Below are 23,024 nucleotides of genomic sequence, written 5' to 3'. Positions count from 1 at the left end.
CCTACGTCTTTAATATATGCTATGCCCCCCCCCCCCTAATGTGCAAATATATAGCCCAAATTTGTTTTTAAACTATTATATATTCATCCTATTTTATTTTATTTCATTAGCATTAACCAAACTTGACTTTTTAGAAGGGCCCATATAATGCGTAAGTACCAATACCAACTAAACACTTAATAAAATATAGCTACAATTTATTTTCCAACCCAGCCAAAGCTAATTCTCTGGTATGAAGAAGTTGCTTGACAAGTTTCTTGTGTCATGTTCGCATCATTCGCGATCGAAATTCTCGAGTGTTCATTATATAACCGATAAGTACCCAGACGAGGTAGTTCATCCTTGGAAAATCCCTCTCATCGTCCATTTCCATTTAGTGTTGAGGTCCGTGCGCCTATTACCAAGCAACTTCCAATGACATTTTGTTTGGTCTCGTCCGATCAGCTTTTTAATGTAAACAATTCAGTTACGTTTTGAATTGATAGCTTTTTCGTTTTTTTCGACTTGATAATCGGGGTATGATTTATATTATTTACAAATTTCATATGGAGATGCTCTCTGATCTAGTTGTAGAGTTGTTACTAGATTAAGGTATACGATCCCTCTAAGACAAACAATTTTGCGACAAGGCTGCAGCTGTAACTTGCATCAAAAGGACTAGATATACATCATTTGATTCATTTGTCTCAAATCTGTCCTTTCACCGAGCTAGAATTATGATATTACTAGAAATTTCTTGGGGAAGAACCTAAACATAGAAAAATGGAAAAATGGAAAATGGAAAAAAAACCTAAACATAGAAAAAAAAAACATAGAAAAAAAAAAATGGAAAAAAAACCTAAACATAGAAAAATGGAAAAATGGAAAAATAGAAAAATGGGGGTGAAAAATAGAAAAATGACCCTTTTTTCAGTTATTTACTAAAAAACTATGTACGCTAAGTTTCATAAATGTAATTCGGCAGATGGATAGAGCTGAATCACACTTATGGAATGATGCCAAAAATGTCGTCTTTCGTTCATGTAATAAAACGTTAGGAGACACGCTAAAAATTACACAGGGAACAAAATCTTAAAGTAGATCCTTGGAATAAATTTGTGTTATGAAGATAGAATGGATTTTACTATTCTGCCAAATATTAGAATGTTCTTGCCAACTTTTCTCCGTAAACTAGATATCAGGGTGGCTAAGCTTAGATACTGGTCCCAGTACTCCCACTACTCCCTGAGTTATCCGGGGCTCCCTCGGATTTTTTCGAGCGCAAATTAGGCTCTCCTACGTTCATAAATACACGATCGTTAACGTGAAATATAAATCCTTAATTTTCGTAAATGTCATTTTTTGGGAAGATTTCCGAGAAATCAATTTTCTCATGAGGGAATTCGGGGAAACCCAGAAAACTTCAGTGGTATGGAATGAACTGGACTGGTCGTATATTGGATACTTATCAATGACAAAAAGCGCTAAAAAAAGGAACAAGAAATGGCTTTCAAGCTCATCATAAACAAAGTGTTCAGTTATTAGGTGTCTTTTTTCACCTGAATGGTTCACCTCACTGCTTCTCAGTCAGCCTGGAATACTTAGCTCGAGTTAGCTAAAAGTCTAACTTCGTTTTGCGACTTTCGAAGAATTGTGAATACTTTTTTTTTCCTTTTTTCTTCAATTAAAAAAAAAAAATGTTTTTCTTCAAGTCCCCGTGCTGATGTCTCTCTTTACTTTCATTCGGCAAATTTGAATCGTATGTTATAGGCCCATTGTTTATTGCGCATGGCATTTTGTTTCAGATTGGTTTTCGGCGGGTGTTCAATAAAGGGCAGCTAAGTATCATGTTCGTTTGTAGTATGTGTGTTGTTTATATGTTTTTTTCGGTACTTGTGCATAATATGGTACCCACAAAAGAAGTCAAGTTTGGCTAATGCTAATGAAATATAATAAAATAGGATGGATATATATATAATAGTTTAAAAGCATATTTGGGCTATATATTTGCACATTATGGGGGGTGGTAAAGCATAGCACGTATTAAATACGTAACCTAACCTAACCTAGGTACCTTCCCCCCTCTAAACCCCAAAAAACAGCAGTTTAAATATCGTAAACGCAATAAAAATCACGCTTTGCATTCCATTTCTCTATTGCAATTAATTACAAATACCCGTGTGGCAGGTTTCGTCTCTCGTTTCTTTGATACAGTTATGGCGATGGGTACCAGATAGAGCACAAGTACTGTTTTTTTTCTTTTTTTTTTCGCTTATCTTTAATTCCCAGCCATACCTTGCGGGGGTATATGAAGTTTTATGTGTTCTTATCGTTTGGTGATTATATATGACTAAATTCAGCACCATTTCTCCTTTGATCAGAGAAGTAGGTCCAAGAGGTGTCATAAGAGTGTCTTTCGTGTGACTATTAATTTTGCTTGCTCGGTAACAAAGCTAGTTAGGCGACTATACCCCGGGCTGACGTGCAAAATAGCACTCGGCGTGCATTCGATGTTTTTTATGGATTGGTGTAACCGGTATGAGCTTCGTTGCGCCGATGTGCGTCGGATGTCTCGCGCAGAGCTCAGGGGCGGATAGTTAAAATTTCGTTATGGTACTTGGGCATTATATGGGCAGTTACAAGGAAACCAGTCACGGAAAACCCGTTTTTGACGGGTTAATTCAAGACACCGCTATAAAGTAATGGAATGCATAGCGTGGTTTTCGTTGCGTATACAATATTTAACCAGTTGTTTTTTGGGATTTAGGGGTGGGGGGGAGGTACCTAGGTTAGGTTACGTATTTATATGCTATATGCTATGCTTTACCCCCCCCCCTCTAATGTGCAAATGTATAGCCCATGTTTGCTTATAAACTATTATATTTTCATAATATTTTATATAATTTAATTAGCATTAACCAGACTTGACTTTTTAGAAATGCCCATATAACTTATGCCAAAGTACCTTCGTAATATTATAATTATCTGCATACAAGGAAGGGGGGCTTTAGATCCCATTTTTGAAGCTTTTCTTGAGTACCCTCCTCTCCCCCTCTCGTGGAATCACGGCCTAGAAATGAAGTTTTTCGTGTTTTTTACCCAATCTTTGACCCAACTTTAAACAAAATTGAGCCTCTTTCTTTCCCACTGACACCTATGTTTATTTTCCTTCTATGACCACAACCTTGTCCCTAAACGCATAATAAAAAGGGGGGGGGGCTCTGCATCTGGTGTCTGTGAAGTGACTTAATATGCAGCCCTTTGATTTGGGAAATTCGTTGAGTATTTTCTGGCTAAAACCTAAAATTTTCCGGACAAAAAAAAAGGAAAAGTAGAGGAAATGATCTTTTTAATTCTCTCAAATATATATTTTAGCTTTTTTAGTTCATTAGTTTTTTCTAATCCCGTTAGAATAGTTTTAAAGTTGACTGACCGGAATAACTCGAATTATGAACGCAAATTGCTCTGGAAATAATCCAGTTCTTACATACTATCTATTTTGTCTGCAAATGATTTTGGCAAATGATTTACACTTGAATGGTTGTTTATCAATTTTCTGTTTTATATGACCATAATAAAACTGCAACTTTTTTAAAGAGTTTTTCTTGTTTTTGAATAAATTATTTATTTGGAATTGGCAAGTGTGACATGGAAAGAATGTGTTGCATTTTATGTGCAAACGTTCTCAGGAACTGGGCGCTGCAGAATAAGTTGAAATAGTGAATAATGAATTGGTACTAGTAGCTCTAGTAATAAGACTAGTTCCGGTATGTGGCGTATAAGTCCAACTGAACCTATTTACCGGAAATCTAACTAAATCCAAGCTAATTGAAACTTGTAAAGCTGGGAAACGCATCTGTATTAAGAACTACTAGAAATGAACCTATGAATTTATTTCGGACGGAGAGGGACGCAAATTAAAAAAAAAAAAATAGGCGACTATATAGGTAAAATAACCTTAATCTTTTTATCTAGTTTTAAATGACGAATTTCCGATTCTCCTACAGATACGACGAATTTTCTAAATCCAATTCTATTCTTTATTTTGGTACTCCTGTACTAAACGCACTCTTTTATATACTGCAATGCAAACCAGTAACGAAATAGACCGAGACGCCTGATGAAAAACAGGTTTACGCTGGCTGGTGGGATATAAACATAGGCAAGAACTATATTTAAACTGCTGTTTTTTGGGGTTTAGGGGGGGTACCTAGGTTAGGTTACGTAATAATATATGCTACGCTTTACCCCCCCCCCCCCTTAGTGTGCAAATATATAGCCCAAATTTGTTTTTAAACTATTATAAATTCATCCTATTTTATTTCATTAGCATTAAACAAACTAGCACTATATAAAAGAGTGCGTTTAGTACAGAAGTAGGCTACCTTTATTTTGAACTACTACCGTAGCCTATATGTTTTCAGGGATGAGGTAACAAATAAGTTTTTGTACTCCTGGTGTCATTTATGTTTACTACGCGATTGCGCGTCCCTTTTTGCCACCTTTGTAGGCTTAATTTTAATGATTCTACCTTTACCACCTCGGCTCCTGAAAATTTGTATTTTCAGCCCTCTGCCCCAAGAGGTTAGAATATTTTAACCCCCATTTCTGGATAGGGGAGCATCATTTTTCTATGCATATAGTGTCATTTTGAGCACATAAGCCGCGTCGGTACCCCTATGTTAAACAGACTCTTTTATATACTGCAATGGAAACCAGTCACGAAAAACCCGAGGTCTGAACCCGAGGGGGGGAGAACCCCCCCTCGACAAAAGCAAAGATTTGACTATATCTGATGTTGTATAAACAAGTATTTAGGGATTTCTCACTTTGGGAATTATATTTAAACTGTTGTTTTTTGGTGTTTAGGGGGGGAGGTACCTAGGTTAGGTTAGGTATTTAATATATGATATGCTTTACCCCCCACCCCCCTAATATGCAAATATATAGCCCAAATTTGTTTCTAAACTATTATATATTCATCCCATTTTATTTTATTTCATTAGCATTAACCAAACTAGCACTATATAAAAGAGTCTGTCTAACATAGGAGTACCGACGCATCCCAAGAAAAAAGTACTTAGAGTCCTTAATAAACTGTATTTCTTTGCTACATTAAGTAGAAAAATCTTAGGAATTTTTCTACGATTCTACACCCTTCCCCCACCCCCGTAATTATAATCTTTGGCGGAGATTTCATGTAAGAGACCAGTTCTTCTCGGGTTATTTTAAAAATAGCTGTCTGATTGCTGACAATGGTTTTTTATGTTCAAGTGTTACAATTGGACAGGAATGTATCTCCTGGGAACTCCTGGCGGAAAGGAATAACACGTGAAATCTGAACTTGGCTTAATTTAAATCTTGGCATACATTTATATCTTATGAAAATAGTCTCTTCATTCTATGCCCTCCTTTTCCTCCTCCAGGAAGAGCCTCCTCGGTCACTGGACCAAATGACATCCACCCAGAAAGTTTGAACATTTTAGGTTACGAGTCTTTTTTTTTGTAATTTACCGTCTTGTAAAGAAACATCGTCTACCCTCCCCCTTTATCCTAGATTTTGACTTGTATCCACCTGTGAATAAGTCAATAATTCATTTTGTGATTTAGCCACCTAAGAACTAAACCATAGAAAAAAAGAATGTTACATCAAGTGGTGTATGTAAAAAGGTCTTACCTGTATTGTTATAATGATTTTTAATTATAACAATTACGATTCATTAAATTGTTAACATAATTAAGATAATGTTAACACAATATAATGATAATAATAATTAAAATTATAGTAATCGTTAACATGAATAATTTGCAGCTAACGTTCTTTATTAATACCTGATAAAGTGGTGAAATCCCTTAATTTATGGGTGCACACAAGGCCTGACCCTTAAGAGGGGAGGGGTTTTCCCAGAGAAAGGGTTTTCAGAGAAATCTCAGGGGAGAACTTCGTTTCCCTCCCCTTTTACTTAGATTTGTTTTAATATATAAGACACGGAAAACGAAAATCGTTATAACAAGCACAGACTTTCATGTGTGTCCAGTTATTAGAATTACCTAGTTAAACCGATTTAAATGTTTATAGAATAAACGTATTTGCAGTATTTGTAACAATAACGAAAAAGTTGCTAGTTGCCCTCCATTCCTTTTGGTCACTTATAAAGGGCACTTGAACTTTTAATTTCCGTTCGAATGAGCCCTCTCACGATATTCTAGGACCTCCGGATTGATACGATCATCCCTGAAAAAAAAAAAAAAAAAAAAAACACCCATCCATGATCTTTCTTATGGCAAAAAATAAAAAATTCCACATTTTTTCATATAGGAGCTTAAAACCTCTACAGTAGGGTTTTCTGATACGCTGAATCTGATATTGTGACTTTCATTAAGATTGTATCAGTTTTAGGGGGTGTTTCCCTCTTTTTTCGAAAATAAGGCAAATATTCTCAGGTTTGTAGCCTTTAACGCGTTAGACTATAATAAAGGATTTTCATTCATTTGAAATAATCTTAATAGGTCGATTCTGTCTGTACTACAACTGATGTCAAAATTTAGTTCTGAACAGTTCCGGTTACTATTGAGCTGGATTACTTCGTTTGTAAAGTTCGTTACCACCAACTGTTTGAAACGTAGGAAAAAAGAGATGTGGAATTGGTAGATTCGGCTTCTGAACAGCTAACAGCCCAAGAGTGTATTCAGGATTTTGTTCGGGCGGGGGGGGGGGGTTTACAAAAGATGCCGAAAAATTTTCTTATATGTATTTTTGTTACGTTTTTACGATTTGAACAAAAGTTTAGGAGCGAAGGTTTAAACCCTGTAACCCCATCTCCCTGGATACAGCCTTGCAACAACCATACATAAATATGTGAACTGACATATGGGAAGGCAGTGGAAGAACCATTTTTAATATGTAGGCTAGTATTAGGAGCAGGAAATCCCAAAGAGGATCTCAATAAACATACTGCCAAGTCTGCAAAATTCAAAATCGCTGGTCCTGGCGATGCCGTCGCTAGACGTATAGCGAAGAACAATAGAAAGGTTGATTTATTCCCCTGGCCACATATGCCCAGGGATTTTATTAGTATTTTTTTTTATTTCGTATTTTTGGATTCCTTTTTAGTTTTCTCTATCAGTTTAGTTGTTGTGGTTGGTTTCTTATCTCTTTTTTCTCTTAAGGGCTTCGTCTCGTTTTGTTTTGATGGTTTTTCAATAAATAAATACCCACAAATACCCACTTGCTAAATTGGTCCAAAGCCCCTGAAAACAAATTGTTGCCGAAATGTATTTTGATTTTGTACCCCTCCCCCCCTTCCTGGAAAAATCTTCTGATGCTCTTTCTAAAGGTTGAACCTGTGTGCACTTCATAAAATATAATTCATTGTCTCAGGAAAAAACTATGATTTCCTAAACATATGACTCGAAATCTTTTTAATCTTTAAATATTACTATAAAAGAAAAAGGATTTGACTTTATTGAATCAATAATCAATAAAAGATCCAATGACGGGTTTGATTGTTCTTTTACCAATCTAGTCCTTACATTGAATTGTGACAGATGTATGAAATTGTTCCGCTCCAAACCCGTCATAGGTACAGCCTATGTCAGGACAGCACCTCCAATGCTTAGGATGGGTATTCGGGGCTTCGGTTCCGTTCCCCATTCGAGGAATGCTCTGGCGTTTGGAGTTCCTCGGCCTTTATTGGGCTGACTACCCGAAGATGAGTTTTACGTAATTGTGATTCGCCATCAGTTTCTCTGTTGACTTGTTTAAAAGAAGGTTCAACACTATTTAAAAGACTTGCGGCAAATACTCTCCAGCACTTACCAGCGGCAGATACCTAAAAGTGCCCGATGCCGTGAATTCAAGAAAAAACATAAATTGGAAATGGAATGTCATCTCCCGAGCTTGTCCCAATTGACTCCCCTGTATTATAAATCATTGAAGTTTTTTGTTGTTTTTGGTCGTTTCTAAGGGTTTACGAAGTAGCCTTGACATGCTTTTATTGAAAATCAATTGCTTTGATCTCGTTGCTGATCAAGCTAGACTGCAAGATCTATGTATCCTACAAAAGACGCTATATAGCCTACTCTTCATTGATTATTGAATTCTCTCTATATGTAGGTTAGTAAATCCCGGAGAAAATCCTCTCGTTTTAGTAAATTCAACAAAAGTGGTTGGATCAAATAGTCTTTTTTCAAAGTAGGTTCATCTGTAATCTAGTTCGCACGTGCAGAATATTTTAGTAGCCTGTAGGCTTCTTTTCTGTCCTACATCAGAATACGCTATGTACGTGAACTTTCCCACTGTGCGAGAAAGATGTATATAAGAAAGAACATGGTTTGCGGGTAATCAGAATTTTAATAAACCCTGCAAATAAGATCGTTTTTCTTTTAGCAGTTTTTAATAATTTCCGATTGAGACATGAATTTTTTTTGTTAAGGATAAGTTGAAATAGACTCCTCGACTGTCCTAAGCCTATCAAATGTCTTTCGAGGAATTATAACTTTGTTATTGATCGTGTTAATGAAGACATTTACTTAAGATATGCCTTCTTTGATTAGTGATCTTGAATAGTTTCTAAGAAAAGAGTGTTTTTTTTTCATACTCGACTTGTTCTTTATAACAAGTTAAAAAACAAAAAGAAAACCACTTGAAAACAGAAAACAAACAGAAAACAAACGACTTGTACGATAAGCGTGGAAGTTCAGATTTCCCGGTTTTAAGTTGGATGGTCAATGTTGATCAGCGTTTCTCAATTCTCTCGTCCTTACGAGACTTTAGAAATGAATCACATGCCTCAGGAAACTCCATCAAAATATAGACCTACGTTCTCTTGGCTTGCGTGAAGCAGTATTATACGTTCCCTTATTAGTATAGTTTTAGTTCAATTCAATTTAGTTCAATTCATTTAATAACAAAATAATGTAACACATAACATTAATCGGTACTAGCCCATTATGCGGGCCTCTCTAAAAAGTCAAATTTGGTTAATGCTAATGAAATAAAATAGGATGAATATATAATAGTTTAGCAACAAATTTGGGCTATATATTTGCACATTAGGGGGGGGGGGGGGTAAAGCATTGCATGTATTAAATACGTAACCTAACCTAGGTACCTTTATCCCCCCCCCTGAACCCCCAAAAACCACAGTTTAATTTCGTATACGCTATGAAAACCTTGCTATCATTGCCTACTCTATAACAGTTAAGACGTCAAAAACGGATTTTATCATTGCCTAATCTATAGTGATTAACCCGAGAGGCCCGCGTAATGGGATAGTACCCATTAATCCAAGTGGCTGCCCAAAGAAAGTATTAGTATTTGTGAAGCAGTATTTTTTAAGAATTTCGTTGGCAATTTTTCTTATTAGAGAAGGAACACATAACTTGTATATATCATGCGGACAATTCCTTCGAGAATCAATAACTTCTTGGCGCACTATCAAGGAAGTTATTTTCCACATAAGATTATTCAGATTAAGGCCTACTTAGCCTATTGATTACTAGGTCTCCCAAACTACGAATGAGTTTGGCACCTTCGAGATGGATCAAAATATTGTCTATATGCTTCAAGTCAAAATTATTATAAACTTTTTTTGATTGTTTAATGGTGGTTTCGGAAACAGACTATAGAATTGACGCAAAAAGAGGCAAATAGCATAGTGTGGAACATGATGCCTGAATCAGCTTGAAGATGCAACTCTTAGCTTGTTCAAAAAATTGTAAACACATTTTGGCTTCTTAGAAGATACTCTCTTTTTTTGCGAAGGACTTGTTGAGGTCTATTTAAACTATTATGATTTATCTAACCTATTTAATTCTAATTCTTTTATTCTATATTTCCTTTTCTCGTAAGTGACTTTTTTTGTCCTGGGCAAGTGAATCGTATGTCTTTCCCTTACTTTACAGGCCAGGGAGCCTTTGGAGGAATTGGTATGGAGTATTATTGTATAGAAATTTAATTATGAATAAATAAATCTTATATTTATTTCCGTGAATAAATCTTAGCTTTTCTTATACGTCAACAAATTTTTGTCTCGTAAAAATGGCTTCTTTTGCTAGTGATAGAACACTCGGCATACTCTGGCAACCGAAGAACGATTAGAAGGCATTTTTCGCGAGCTGGAAAGCGAATCCGGCATAGCTTTCCACTGTTGGTTTTCATTATTCGCGACTAGCGGAATGCTGTCATACCGTTAATCGCAAGACGACAAGAATTGGGTAGACTTGGGAAGTGAATCAAGCCCGCTAGTAGAAAGTGTTTCTGGCTTGTGGTTTTTAGCGCTAAATTCAATCTTTTATGCTTAAGACTGTAATAAAAACTCAAATTTTAACTTTTTTCTTCATTTACAGTCAATTACTTCGTGAAATAAGTAGTATTTTAGAAAGCCTTGCAAAATCATGATTGATACCCATTTGTAACTCTGGTTTTTCATATGAGAATTGGGTACTTCTATATTAAACGCACTCTTTTATATACTTCAATGGAAACCAGTCACGAAACAACAGGTTTTGACGGGTTGATTCAAGACATCGCTATAGGGTAATACAATGTATAGCGTGGTTTTCATTGCGTATACGATATTTAAACTGTTGTTTTTTGGGGTTTAGGGGGGTGGGTGGGTGGGAAAGATACCTAGGTTAGGTTACGTAATAATATATACTATGTTTTACCCGTCCCCCCCCCCCCTAATGTGCAAATATATAGCCCAAATTTGTTTCTAAACTATTATATATTAATCCTATTTTATTTTATTTAATTAGCATTAACCAAACTAGCAGTATATAAAAGAGTGCGTTTAATACGGGAGTACCGAGAATTGTTTATGACAATAAAAGCATTGTCAATTGTGAGATAAGTTGCTTTTTCTGTAGCTATTCGCGACTTACCTATATTCACTAGCTGGTCTTATGAGCCAGCTTCGCTTTCCTATGGTTTTTCCTGACTAGGACTTTTTTGTTGCAAGACTCGGCGTGTCGCGAGAAAAGGCTAAATTGCAACTAGCTCTTCAAACGGTCCAAGATCATTTTTCAAGTTCTGGTGTCCTTAGAATTTGGAATTTTAGAAACACGATAATTTGTTCTAGAATTTGATATGTGATGTAGGGACCTGGGCTGTCAAGAACGGCGCTGCAACTGAAATTTAACAAGAAACAAAATTTCACTTATGAAATGCATTAGGTTAAAAATAAATTCATAAGATATGATGGGTAGCCTACTTGTATACTATATATTAAATATATTAACTATAGTTAATATACTTCTGAAGGAAATTTTGCATACTTTGCCCAAGATCTCGCACAAAATCCCAAGGACCGGTAGCCGTGGTCGAGAATGGCCAAGAAGCATAGTGAATCAGCAATAAGTAGCTCCACAAAGATCTTCACAAAACATGGGTTTTAAACGCAGTGTTTTAGGCCAAACTTATCACGAATAAGCACGAAGCAATTCTTTTTTTTTTTTTGACACACAGTGTCTATCTTGGGTTTAAGATGCTTATTGCTCGAGGCTTAGATTTTTGAATCTAAGCGCCTGGGGATACGCGGGACGCTACTTAAAAGAGCAGCCAGGGTTTTCACATCAGAGGCATAGAGGGACGGAGACACGGACGCAAAGTCAGCACAGGGTGTGAGGCAGAAAGTCATGGGAATCAATGGCAATAATTGCCTATCCCCATGGGGACCGTTTTACTTTATTTTGATTATAAAAAAATTGGCCTTGACATTCCTTTTTTTTGTATGAACAAGGATATACAGATGATTGCAGTACCAAAAAGTTCAACAAGGGCTCGTGGATTTTCAGGGAAGGTTTACTAATGGAAGAAAAGTATTTCCATAGGCCCATGTATCTTGATTTTTGTATTTTTTTCACTCTTTCTAAAGTTGTTTTGTGTGAGTTCCTTGGGAATATCCTGCATGTCAGCATGTTCTAATCCAGAGTGCCAAAAATTTGTACGACTTACATCTTGCGAAATGCCGTGTAATATTGCCGAGCGCCAAAAAAAACTATGCGACTTACTCATCGGATTGTTTAGCTACTTTTGGGGAATACAATTTCCAGTATGACCAATTTCCAGTCTTGACTTCTACCTGTCATCATTTGCAAGTCCGATAAATAAATCTAGCACTTCTTTTAGATTTCATGTTCTTGCTTTTTTGCTGTGCGAAAATAATTATCTGAGTCCTAATATGTTTATTTGTATTTGGCACGTGAAAATACATTTAATACCAATTGGATTGATAATGACTTTGCTTTGTCATCCAAAATTAAAATGTATTATGAAGATTATTCCTAGCTTTTATATACCCAATCTTCCCTATCTACCCAATCTTAGATTTTTATTGTGCATTGCTTACTGGTGTTTGATAAACGATTATATGTACAGCTTTCTGTCTGTCCTGATTCTAAACACAATAGGCAGTCTACCACAGGTTTCTTTATAACTGAGTAGCATATAGACACAAATTCGTATTAAATTTGTTTTGATTTCGAATGACTGTGCAGCTACTAGGGAAGTCGAATCGTAAAAAAATCCTTTATTTTGTATCAAATCGGTATTGTGTCTTCATATATACCTAAATAAACACTGTTGCACTCAGTTCTAATCCGTGACGAGGGGAGGGGAGAATTTGTCCCAGAGGGAGGGTTTTCGAAACACGAAAACAGGTAATTTACGCAATTTTTTCCTATTTGTATGGGGTGTAATATTTTGTCGTAGGCCCCCCTCGTCATGTGTGCAGATATGTAGGTAAATATGATCTTTAAACTTCAATACATCACAGTTGGTAACATTCTCTTTTTTTCAAAAGGGTTGTTGGCCTAGTGTGTATGTGCATGGTCCTGAATCCTTAAATTTTACGTGACGATTTGATTGATCTTAAATATCCACCTCTCCCCTATGATTGACTAGAAAAACTACTTCCCAGAAATGTTTGACAATAATTCATTGGGATATCAGTGATTACCGATTCTTCCTCCTAGTGGCTTGACTTTTTTGAATAACAAAAAACAAACAGACCATCAGTATTTTTGGGATCTGAGACAAAATAGAACTCGGAATTTTTTTCTCTTCATTTTCCCAACTCATCATCTTATAATGAATTAGGCAGCAAACGCGTTAATTAATGGAAGTAGCATTTATCATTCCTGTAATCAGGAGAAGCATTGTTTTGGCGAAAGTTTGGAGACCCTTGCAAAACCACCCCCTCAAATCAAAACAAAAAGATCTCCCCTGATTGAAACCTAAACTTAATTTGACCAAAATAGCTTATTGTTTGTTCTTGTCACACACCCCAGTGACCTTTTCTGCTCTTCCGATTCCTTTGAGCTTCACTCTGTTTTAGTTATTCAATAAATAAAGTTATTTATAAATAGTTGTTATAAATAAATTACATAAATACAATTAATTATATTAAATTACATAAATATAATTAATTATTTTAAATTACATAAATATAGACATTAAATATAATTCTATATAAAATTATATAAATTGATAAACAGTTATTCGATTAATAGCATAAAAATAGTCATCCAAAAAGTAGTTATTCAATAAAGATTCTGTTTTTCAGTGAAAGCACCGTTGATGTACGGTATTGATGAGACTCAACAGATAATGTTCGACGAAACCACTGCTATGAACATGCAAGGAATGGGTTATAATGGCATGGGTGGCGTGACATCCATGGGTTTTGGTCTTGGAATGGGATTGGATGGGACATACCCTATATTGAGCCCATCTAGAGCTTCACCAAGAAGTCAAGGATCCGCAGATAATGGGGAGAGATTCTCGAGAAAAGTTTTCGTTGGAGGCCTACCTCCTGATATTGATGAAGGTAAACGATTTGTTAGGCTACGTGTTGTGTTGGTGCTTATCAAAAATTTAATTCCAACTTTTAACATATTTTTCAAGTTTGGTTTTTATTTCTTTTGTTAGATAATGAAAACTATGCGTGATTTTTATTGGGGAGTAAAAGATGCCCGTTTCTTTTAATTTTCTAAAATGAAGTATTTTTCTAGGCTGAGTGAATTCGATGAAAAAAAATTGGTACTTATGTAGAAAGTAGTAAGTGCGCGATAAAAGACAGATTCGAAATGTCAGACATGCTATTGATAAACAGGTTTCCCCTGACTAGTAAGGTATAAACAAAAGGTTTCTCACTGTGGAAAATATATTTAAACTTTAGATATTTGGGGTTTAAAGGGACTAAAAGGTACCTAGGTTGGGTTTGGTTAGGTTACGTATTTAATATATGCTATGCTTTACCCCTACTCCCCCCCCCCCCCTAATGTGCAAATATATAGCCCAAATTTGTTTCTGAACTATTATATTTTCATCAGATTTAGTTTTATTTCATTAGCATTAACGAAACTTCACTTCTCGCGCACTTACCGCTTTCTACATAAGTACCAAACAGTTATTTTGATGACCTTGGTTACCCTATTATCTTCAAAATAAAAAGGGTTTTAAATGATATTTTTTCAGGTCGTACTCAGGGGAGGTTTTGGGCCTGGGCCCAGAAATCCAATTTTATTTTCAAATTTCTAGTCATTTTTGAACGAAAACGAATAATTTATTCCCCCTCCACCCCCAAAAAACTCCTGTGTACGTGTCTACGTTTTTTACTACCGCTACTACTACTAACAACTCACTGCACCACCAAGCGGCCTGGGGCCAACACAGCTGCGCACGCTCCTCCGCCCCAATTTGATCAAAACCTCCCTCTTTACACCCTCCCAAGAAGTTCTTGTTTCCCTTAAATCTTTCCTTATGTCACATCCCATTCGGAGACGACCTGATTTTCTTTTGGTCCTAGATGGTTGGCCGACTGGGACAATCTTTGGCAATCTGTACTTAAAGATACAACAAGGTCGTCAAAAAATAATAATGACGTAATAAACATTTGGTTTGAGAAAAGTTCCTGAATGAAAATAGCCTGATATCTTAAAATGTCCAAAAATTTACCTTAACTTTACCTTGTCCCCGCTATTCGATTCTGTGATTTTGTTATTGTTTTTTTTTTTTTTGAGGCTGTACTATTTAATGTCGAAATCTTTCATTGTTTAAATTGAGGGGTCACTAACTTTCAGGAAAAACCTGTTTTTTGGTGTCTTGAATTCACGAGTCAGTTAGCTGACAAAATTAAACTATAAACGAATCAAGAAAAATGAAAAGGCGAACTTTTTCTTTATAAGAATAAAAATTAGTAAAGGGAAACTTCTACAAGTCCTTCTTTTCATGGGGGAAGTGAAGTAAAGGAAATGCTTTCCTCAGACGAATAAAAACTGTGTCTCTAAACAATAAATAGGTAAATTAGATAATCTTATATTTATTGACAGATAGATATTTTTGACCACCTCTGTCCCGGGATTTTGACAAAATTACGCCACATTTTGAAAATATTTTAAGTTTTACCGTCGGCACCAGATAGAATATCTAGCCAACCTTACACCAAAATTTAATTACGAAAGTTTGGCTAGTTTTCTAAAAAGTAGGCTTGAAAACACCTTTTCAACAGAACAAATTGTACACTTAAATAATTCATCGTTAGTCTCCGACAGCCAGTGGTCTTCAAAACAAAATATCAAAATACTTGAGAAATACACAATTTTGCATAAAGACCTTTAACTTCCATGATCTTAACACTAGAAAATACTACATCAAACGCCTTACTCATATCGTTTTGTAGCAAGCATAGATTTAAAAACTAGGGCTGTTCAGAGACTAAATCACCTTCTAAAGTTATGTGCTGCATATATACTTAGAGTTATATATGTATATATATATATATATATATATATATATATATATATATATATATATATATATATATATATATATATATATATATCTATTTAAAGTTATATATACTTATATTTTATATACGAATATAAAAAAGAGATGCTTACTTATTTGCAGAAATTCCATGCAAGGGGTGCTACCATTTCATTTAACCGTCACAAACACTAAACGACATAACATCTAACCGTCAGGACATCGACAAAAAATTTAAAGTTTATATAATAGTAATAAGTGTATAATAGTTTAGAAACCAATTTCGACTATATATTTGCACATCAGGGGGGTGGGGGTAAAGCATAGCATATATCAAATACATAACCTAACCTAATCTATGTATCTTTCTCCCCTAAACCCCAAAAAACTAAAGTTTAAAAATTTGTCGATGTCCTGACGGATTTTTTTTGTCGATGTTATGACAGATTTTGTCGATGTCCTGACGGTTAGATGTTATGACGCCTTCCCCTCACACCATGTTTTTTTTCCGCTGCTTTGGCAGCCATCGACAATATATTTCCCATACATAATTAGCCTGTTATCTGATTGAATGCCAGGAAACAACTGAGCTAAGGTTGTGACGTATTTGCTCAGACCCTGATATGAAATGTGTATCATATTTGGAAAAAGAAGACGCTACAGTCTACAGTGGTAAAAAACCTAATTAAGTATGAAATTGAATTTCTTTTTCCTTCTATGGTCATTTCCACTAAAAGCTATGTCTGACATAGTTTATTGTTACCACGCAGAAGAAGATCAGCTCCATACTATACGAATGCAGAATTCTCCGCCATTTCGGAGCTCCGGGGTATGTAAAATAAACCTAAAGTGGTAATACTAACTAAAAATACTGCCGGTAATTGTATGCCAAAAGGGTTTGAGCTCAGGCACGTACCCAATTATTTTTTTTTTGGGGGGGGGGGAAATTTGCAAGTGAATAAAGTTTGCAAATATTTGAATATTCCAAGCAATGTTGGACCTTAAGTCAGTTGAAGTTTTCCTGAAAGAAATATAGTTATTTTTTCGAAAAATATTAATGACATTAGTAGTAGTTGTAAGTAGTAATAGCAATTAATTATAAAAAAAAAACAAAAAAAAAACAGACAAAATCAATCGGTAGCACACCAAAAGCGTCGCTTGCGAGGGTGGTCTACTAACAAAAAATAAAAAAAATAGAAGAAAAAAATTAAAAAAAACAAAAAAAAAAAACAACAAGTATAATCGATAATAAGCAGAAGGGTGAAACCGTGTACCGAAAAAAAACCTACATAAATAATTCATACACAATAAAACAACATAAACTCATGATCCCGAAGCAAGCAAAAACAATAAACATTGCTGTCAAATTTAATTCCATGAATCTCAATCTGTTTCGAAGATATACTTACCAAGCAACCCCACATTATTGAATGACAATTGTATGCTTGTGCCCTAATATTTATTTAAATTTTTTGGATGCAACGAATTATAATTCTTCTTAAAAAAACACCATAAATCTCAAAGGCGTTTGAAAACTTGTGGTAAGGTCTATTTATATAATTGAAATGTAAAATAATTAAAAAGTACTCCATTATTATTTTGAAGTTTTAGAACCCAACGAATTATGTTCTTCTTGAAGATTAACGTAAATTCCAAAGGCATTTGAGAATTTGTAAAAGGTCCCTTGCAAGGGCGTATCCAGAATTTTTATTCGAGGAGAGATATATTTTGTGAGTGGGGGATAAGATTTTTTCAAAAACACACAAAAAATTTGTTTACGTGCATTTTTTTTACGTTTTTATGAGTCGGATGATTTTTTTTTTAAAGGAGGATCAAACCCTCAACCACTCCCCTTGATACGGCCTTGGTCTCTTGACAAACTTTGTTAGAAAAATCTAGTGAAGAGTGGGTTTTATCTCATGGTTAACATTTGGTTATTGACACGAGCGCCATCTTCATTTAATAAGGATATCTTAAAAATGAATAATTTATCGAATTGCAAGTTTAGCACTCAAAAGTTTTATTTATACCAACACTTTTATGGAGAAAAATTTGAAGTTGGGAGTCTGATTATCAGACTCTGACATAAGAAAATATGTCAATTGTATTATTAAATTGTTTGGACTTAACATATATTAACATGCGAAGTGTTTTCATGGACCATGTTTTTTAAACGGTACTTGTATGATAAACGCCCTACCGTTCAAGTTGTTCATTCATTGATGCATTATAGAACCGTATTTTTTTCGTTAGTTTTTTTCAGCTTAGCGCGAGACAAGACAAAGCGAGCTGACAGAATAGGTGGAGAATATATAATTTGGCCTATAAATTTGCACATTGGGGGGGGGGCTAAAGTATTTGGACAGTTTGAAGTTATAAAACAATTACTACCACATAATATGCAGAATAATTGTACCTAACACATTAGGCATGAAGAACCGCTATATTTTACCACCACCCCCCTAATGTGGGACGGGGGTAAAGTGGGTAAAATCCCACTCAGTATTATATTTTTATCTTACTGTGGTATATTTCATTAGGATTGAGCGTCAGAGAAACATATTAGAAGTACATTAGGCAGGGACGGATCCAGGATTGTTTTAGGGGAGGGGAGGGGGCAAAATAGGTTGATCCGATAAATTTGCGTTAGGAGCAAGTTTAATTAACGCAAACTTGCGTTAATTAAGTAAATTACACTACTTTAGAATCCTTTACACTACTTTACACACACTACTTTAGCCACTGACAGTAGGTAGGGCGTATGTCATACGTTAAACATTGTTTCAGGATGCTTATCAGACAATACTTAGAAGAGGCATAATATCCAGTGGTGCTAATTCACGAAAATATTGGAAGGGGGTCTTGGATTTTCTTTTTTTTTTTTTTCAGTGAAGATACAAGAAAGATATATTTCAAAATCTAAGGTGGTATTTTTTTTTATAAAATCCCAATCAGATTGTTTTTTTTTCTATTCTGTTTTGTCGCAATAAAGGGCCCAATGGCCCTTTATTATTGTTGCTTCATTTTACTACTTATTATTTATTATTGTTTTATTAGTATTGTTATTTATTATATATATTACTACTTATTATTTATTTTTTATTAAATTAGAAATCCTTTAAAATTGTTTCTCCTCATTTGCATTAATATTAAAATATAATGCTGCAGCATTATTTGTATTTATCGTTGCTATGCAGAAATTTTCAGCTCAATACTATACGGGATTCTCTTGCTTTTGTCAGCTTTGTGGTGTCTATGTTGTGAAAATTTCTCCAGTTTGAACTCAAATCCAATATCCCAGAGACAAGGCCGAGAGGAAAAGAAGAAAACTTCCTTCTAGCTGATAGAGGGGATTAGAGTTCTCTTGCAGATTAAATAAAAAAGTCGCAATTTTCATTGACGAATTGTCAGAAAAAGACCTACCTTCTTATGGAGTCACAAAATTTATTTTAATTTCTTTCTTTCTTAGACAACACTGCCTTTCCATTTACAATTAAAGGGACACAAAGTATAAAAAAATGAATGTAATATTTTTTATAAGACATTGGAAAAATAAAAAAATTTTTAATAATAAAGATCAGAATGTTCGGCTTCACGTCGGGAAGCCCTTATCAACCAGGAAAAAGGGAAAAAGAAAAAAACAAGCTAACCTAACCAAACCACACAAAGAAAAGAAAAAAATAACAAAACTAAGAAAACACAAACACGATAAAAACACATCTTAATAACGTCCAATACGATAATGGTCACCATGTGATTAGGCCCCAAAACGATAAAACAGGATAAATTTGGTTGTTTGTCTAATAAGTGGAATATCTTAAACTTTATACCGCAATGCAACAACACAACAAAATAGGCAACAGTTGGTTGACTATTTTGACCATTTGACTATTTTGAGTATAATGACCAATTGTGTCAAAAGACTAACTGAGTTGCGTTCGATTTAACGAAACTTAGTTAACGAACAAGACTACTTTTTTCACTTTAAGCGTTTTATTTGCCAAAAAGTGAACTGAGAAAGTTCACCAGGCTTTTGCAAATAGAACAATGTTTGGCAGAAAACTTGAAGTGGCTATCACGTGAGCCGTATAAGAATTGGGGTTAGACCAGCAGGTTCAGGAAAGTAAGGCCTGAAACAGTCAAAACAATGAAGTAGGCTGAAATCATATAGGCTAACAAGAAATCCACCTTTTTATGAAAATATTACACCTCTTGTTTCCTCTTACAAATAGAAAAGTTAACTCCAGCATTAAAAACACAACCTCTGAGTGAGCGATTCTGATAAACAGCTGTATCATTCAATTTGGGAAAATCGAAATGAATCATCATTTTTTGCAATAGACAAGTCTTTTACTATGGAGTGTTCCACCCAGGGGTGTTACTAGCCAAAACGTTTTTTTTTGTTTTTTTTTTTTGGGGGGGGGGGGTAATAGACTCTACCGATTGGCTGGTCCTTTTTACCGACTTCATTTATTTCGTTAATAATTAACATAATGCCCGTTTCTTTCATATCGTATGGAGAAGAACTGCTTCTTACAGTGGCTTTCCTGTAAGAAGCTTATGCACAGCTAGTTGGTGACGTAGCAAGGCCGCTTTGATCATTTTCAGGTGTTGGATAGTAAATCCGTTGAATTCTGAAAAAAAAATAATAAAACCTGGAGTTTAACTTCCTGGTTTTTCCTATCACTATCACTATCTAATCACTATCTTAGGAAGTCCAACGGTTTCAAATTTCTTGCCAGAAATTCTCTGTAGATATCTAAAAACGAAGCATTCTTAAAGTAGTTTTATATTCAACTTTTTAGTGAACTAAGAATCCGTTCTTAAAAAAAACAACGTTTAAATTTAACTAAGAATTATAAACAAAACGGCAAAATCAACTTAGTTGTTAGCTAGTAAAGTTAGTCGAACGAGGCTCTGGTTTGTTTTGTTGTTTTGTTACTTTGTTGCATTGGAATATAAAGTTGAATATGTTCTGTTTATCCGACAGACAATCCAACCCATCCCGTTTTGTCGTTTTGGGGCCTAATTGCATAGTTAGTTATCGTAGTGGATATTATTAAGATGTGGGTTTTTATTGTTTGTTTTTTCTCTTTATATGTTTTTTTAATTAGTTTAGTTCGTTTTTTTCTCCCTTCTTCATTGTTTCTCCTTCTTCTTTGGTTCTCCTTCACATGAAATCGAAAATTGGCAATTTTCTTTGAAAAGTTATAAAAAAAGGACTGCCTTTAAATGTTGTCACAAAATTCTATCTGTTTTGTAGGATTGATTCTTAGAATATATCATTTTTTTTTAACTAGTAGTTAGCTGAAATTCAGTATCTGTTATTCCCTATTCCTCGCTCCTTGTTGCTACTCCCCAGCCCTGATATTGTCTTGACTAACCAACTTTTCGTTGATATTGTTGAATCTGCATCTAATTTTAGCTTAGCAACGGAGATGGAAAACCAGCGCTCCGCTCAAGGATTATTATTAAAAATGATTTCAAACGAAGGATATTAGGCTAACGAATATTGAAATTGCTTGAATTTGATTGACGAATTAGTTTCCCCTCAGTTACTGAGGGGAAACGAATTTGTTATCAAAAATTGCGTTTTTCACACTTGCTTAGTAAAACGAAAAATCCCATCAGTAGCCATGGATTATGGTCCATGCGCTTAGCTGAAAACTTTGTCGAATTGAATTCAATTTGTTAAGAACTTGTCAGACACAAAAAAGGATACATATATAAAAATCTTGTACTAGATTCTTTGCATTGTGTCCACGGATGACCCCAAGTGGATTATGATTTTTGACTACTTATAGAGCTTCTAGTGCGCTCTGACCTTATACTCTAGTTGACAATGGTTGAACCACTGTCAACTTCAAGTATTTTACCTTCTGTAGGCACAGCTACTCTGGCCAATTTACCCTTGAATTCAGTTGAATTTTCGTATTTCCTGTCATGGAGTACTGTGAGTGTCTATTCGCATAAGGATGTTGGGAATATCACTTCTGGATTTTGGAATTTTTGACAAAGATGGTCTTAAGGTGAAAATGACTCCATTTAAGTTCCTATGACAATTTATTCAACTCGGAGTTCTCTATATTTAGTTGCAGTGACATTCATTTTTTTTTCTTATAGTCAATTCGTGAATTGATGTTCTCGAACTATACAAAGGAAAGAAGAAAAACTTAGATTACAAAAGATTTTGCCCATAAGTAGTAATCAACCTTATACTTTGCGTGCGCCCCTCTACCAGACAGGTTTCTGGTGGGTATAGTCTGGTTTGATGGGTACAATCTGGTTAGGTGGGTATAATCTGGTTTGGTGGGTATAAACTGGTTTGACGGGTTTTCTGAGGTAACATCCACGTTTTGGAACTAGGAGCGAGATTGTGTGATGCAATCTGACTGGTTTCGTTTCACGAGTTCATTAATAGAACGACTAATGTTTTTGAAAAGGGTAATTACTTCTAAGTTCAATAACCAAATTAAACTTCCGATGGTTAAGAAAGCGTAACGGGTAATTAAAGTGTGAGGAATGGGATGCTATAATTAGAATGGTTTTAAGTTGAAAATTGTGACGTAAAAATAACTCTATTTGTGAATTTTTTGCGAAAAGGTATTTGTGTAAAGGTATTGCGTTGGTTAAGAATGCCTCACGGGTAATTAAAGAATGAGGAATGGGATGTTTGCATCAACAATACAAAGAATATGCTCAGATACGTAATAGCTTTGACGCCTACAAGAGACATTGGTAAAAGGTATTCAATAGCTTAATTAAAAAGTAACGATAGAATGACATTGTGACTTGACCTAGCTTTACCTCTCCGATGTGGTCTGTATAATACACAAGTAACGTTTGAAAAGTATTTCAATTTAAAAAGAAATGGCTAAACAGTGTGTTGAGGGGGATGGGTTGCATAGAGGGTTGAGTTGCACGAGGGTTCAGCTAAAGGGGGTACAGTTACACGGGGGTTTAGTTAAATTGGGTTGAGTTGCACGAGGGTTCAGTAGCACGAGATTTCAGTAGCACGGTGGTTCAGTTGTACAGGGTTTCGGTTATACAGGGGTTCAGTTACATGGAAGGTTCAGTTGCAGGAGGGTTCAGTTAAAGGGGGGGTATAGTTACACAGGGGTTTAGTTAAATTGGGTCGAGTTGCACGAGGGTTCAGTAGCATGGAGATTCAGTTGTACAGGGTTTCGGTTATACAGGGGCTTAGTTACATGGAGGGTTCAGTTGCACGAGGAGAGATTTGTGAATTGTAGGAGGTGGGATGATGGTGTACTGT

General features: G+C 35.2%; 1 protein-coding gene across 1 annotated transcript in view; it reads left to right on the top strand.

Annotated features, from left to right (window-relative positions):
• The window catches only part of orb2 (cytoplasmic polyadenylation element-binding protein orb2), a 156,409-nt gene that overhangs the window by 71,289 nt on the left and 62,096 nt on the right, over positions 1 to 23,024 (top strand). The window contains exon 3 of the mRNA XM_089088097.1: positions 13,548 to 13,811. Coding sequence (XP_088944223.1) covers positions 13,548 to 13,811 — 264 coding nt within the window. The remainder of the gene's footprint in view (positions 1 to 13,547; positions 13,812 to 23,024) is intronic.

Source organism: Artemia sp. Qi Xiang Cuo, chromosome 4 (assembly GCF_049724085.1).
Source record: "Artemia sp. Qi Xiang Cuo chromosome 4, ASM4972408v1, whole genome shotgun sequence".
Taxonomy (NCBI): Eukaryota; Metazoa; Arthropoda; class Branchiopoda; order Anostraca; family Artemiidae; genus Artemia; species Artemia sp. Qi Xiang Cuo.
This window is presented reverse-complemented; position numbering and strand designations above follow the sequence as displayed.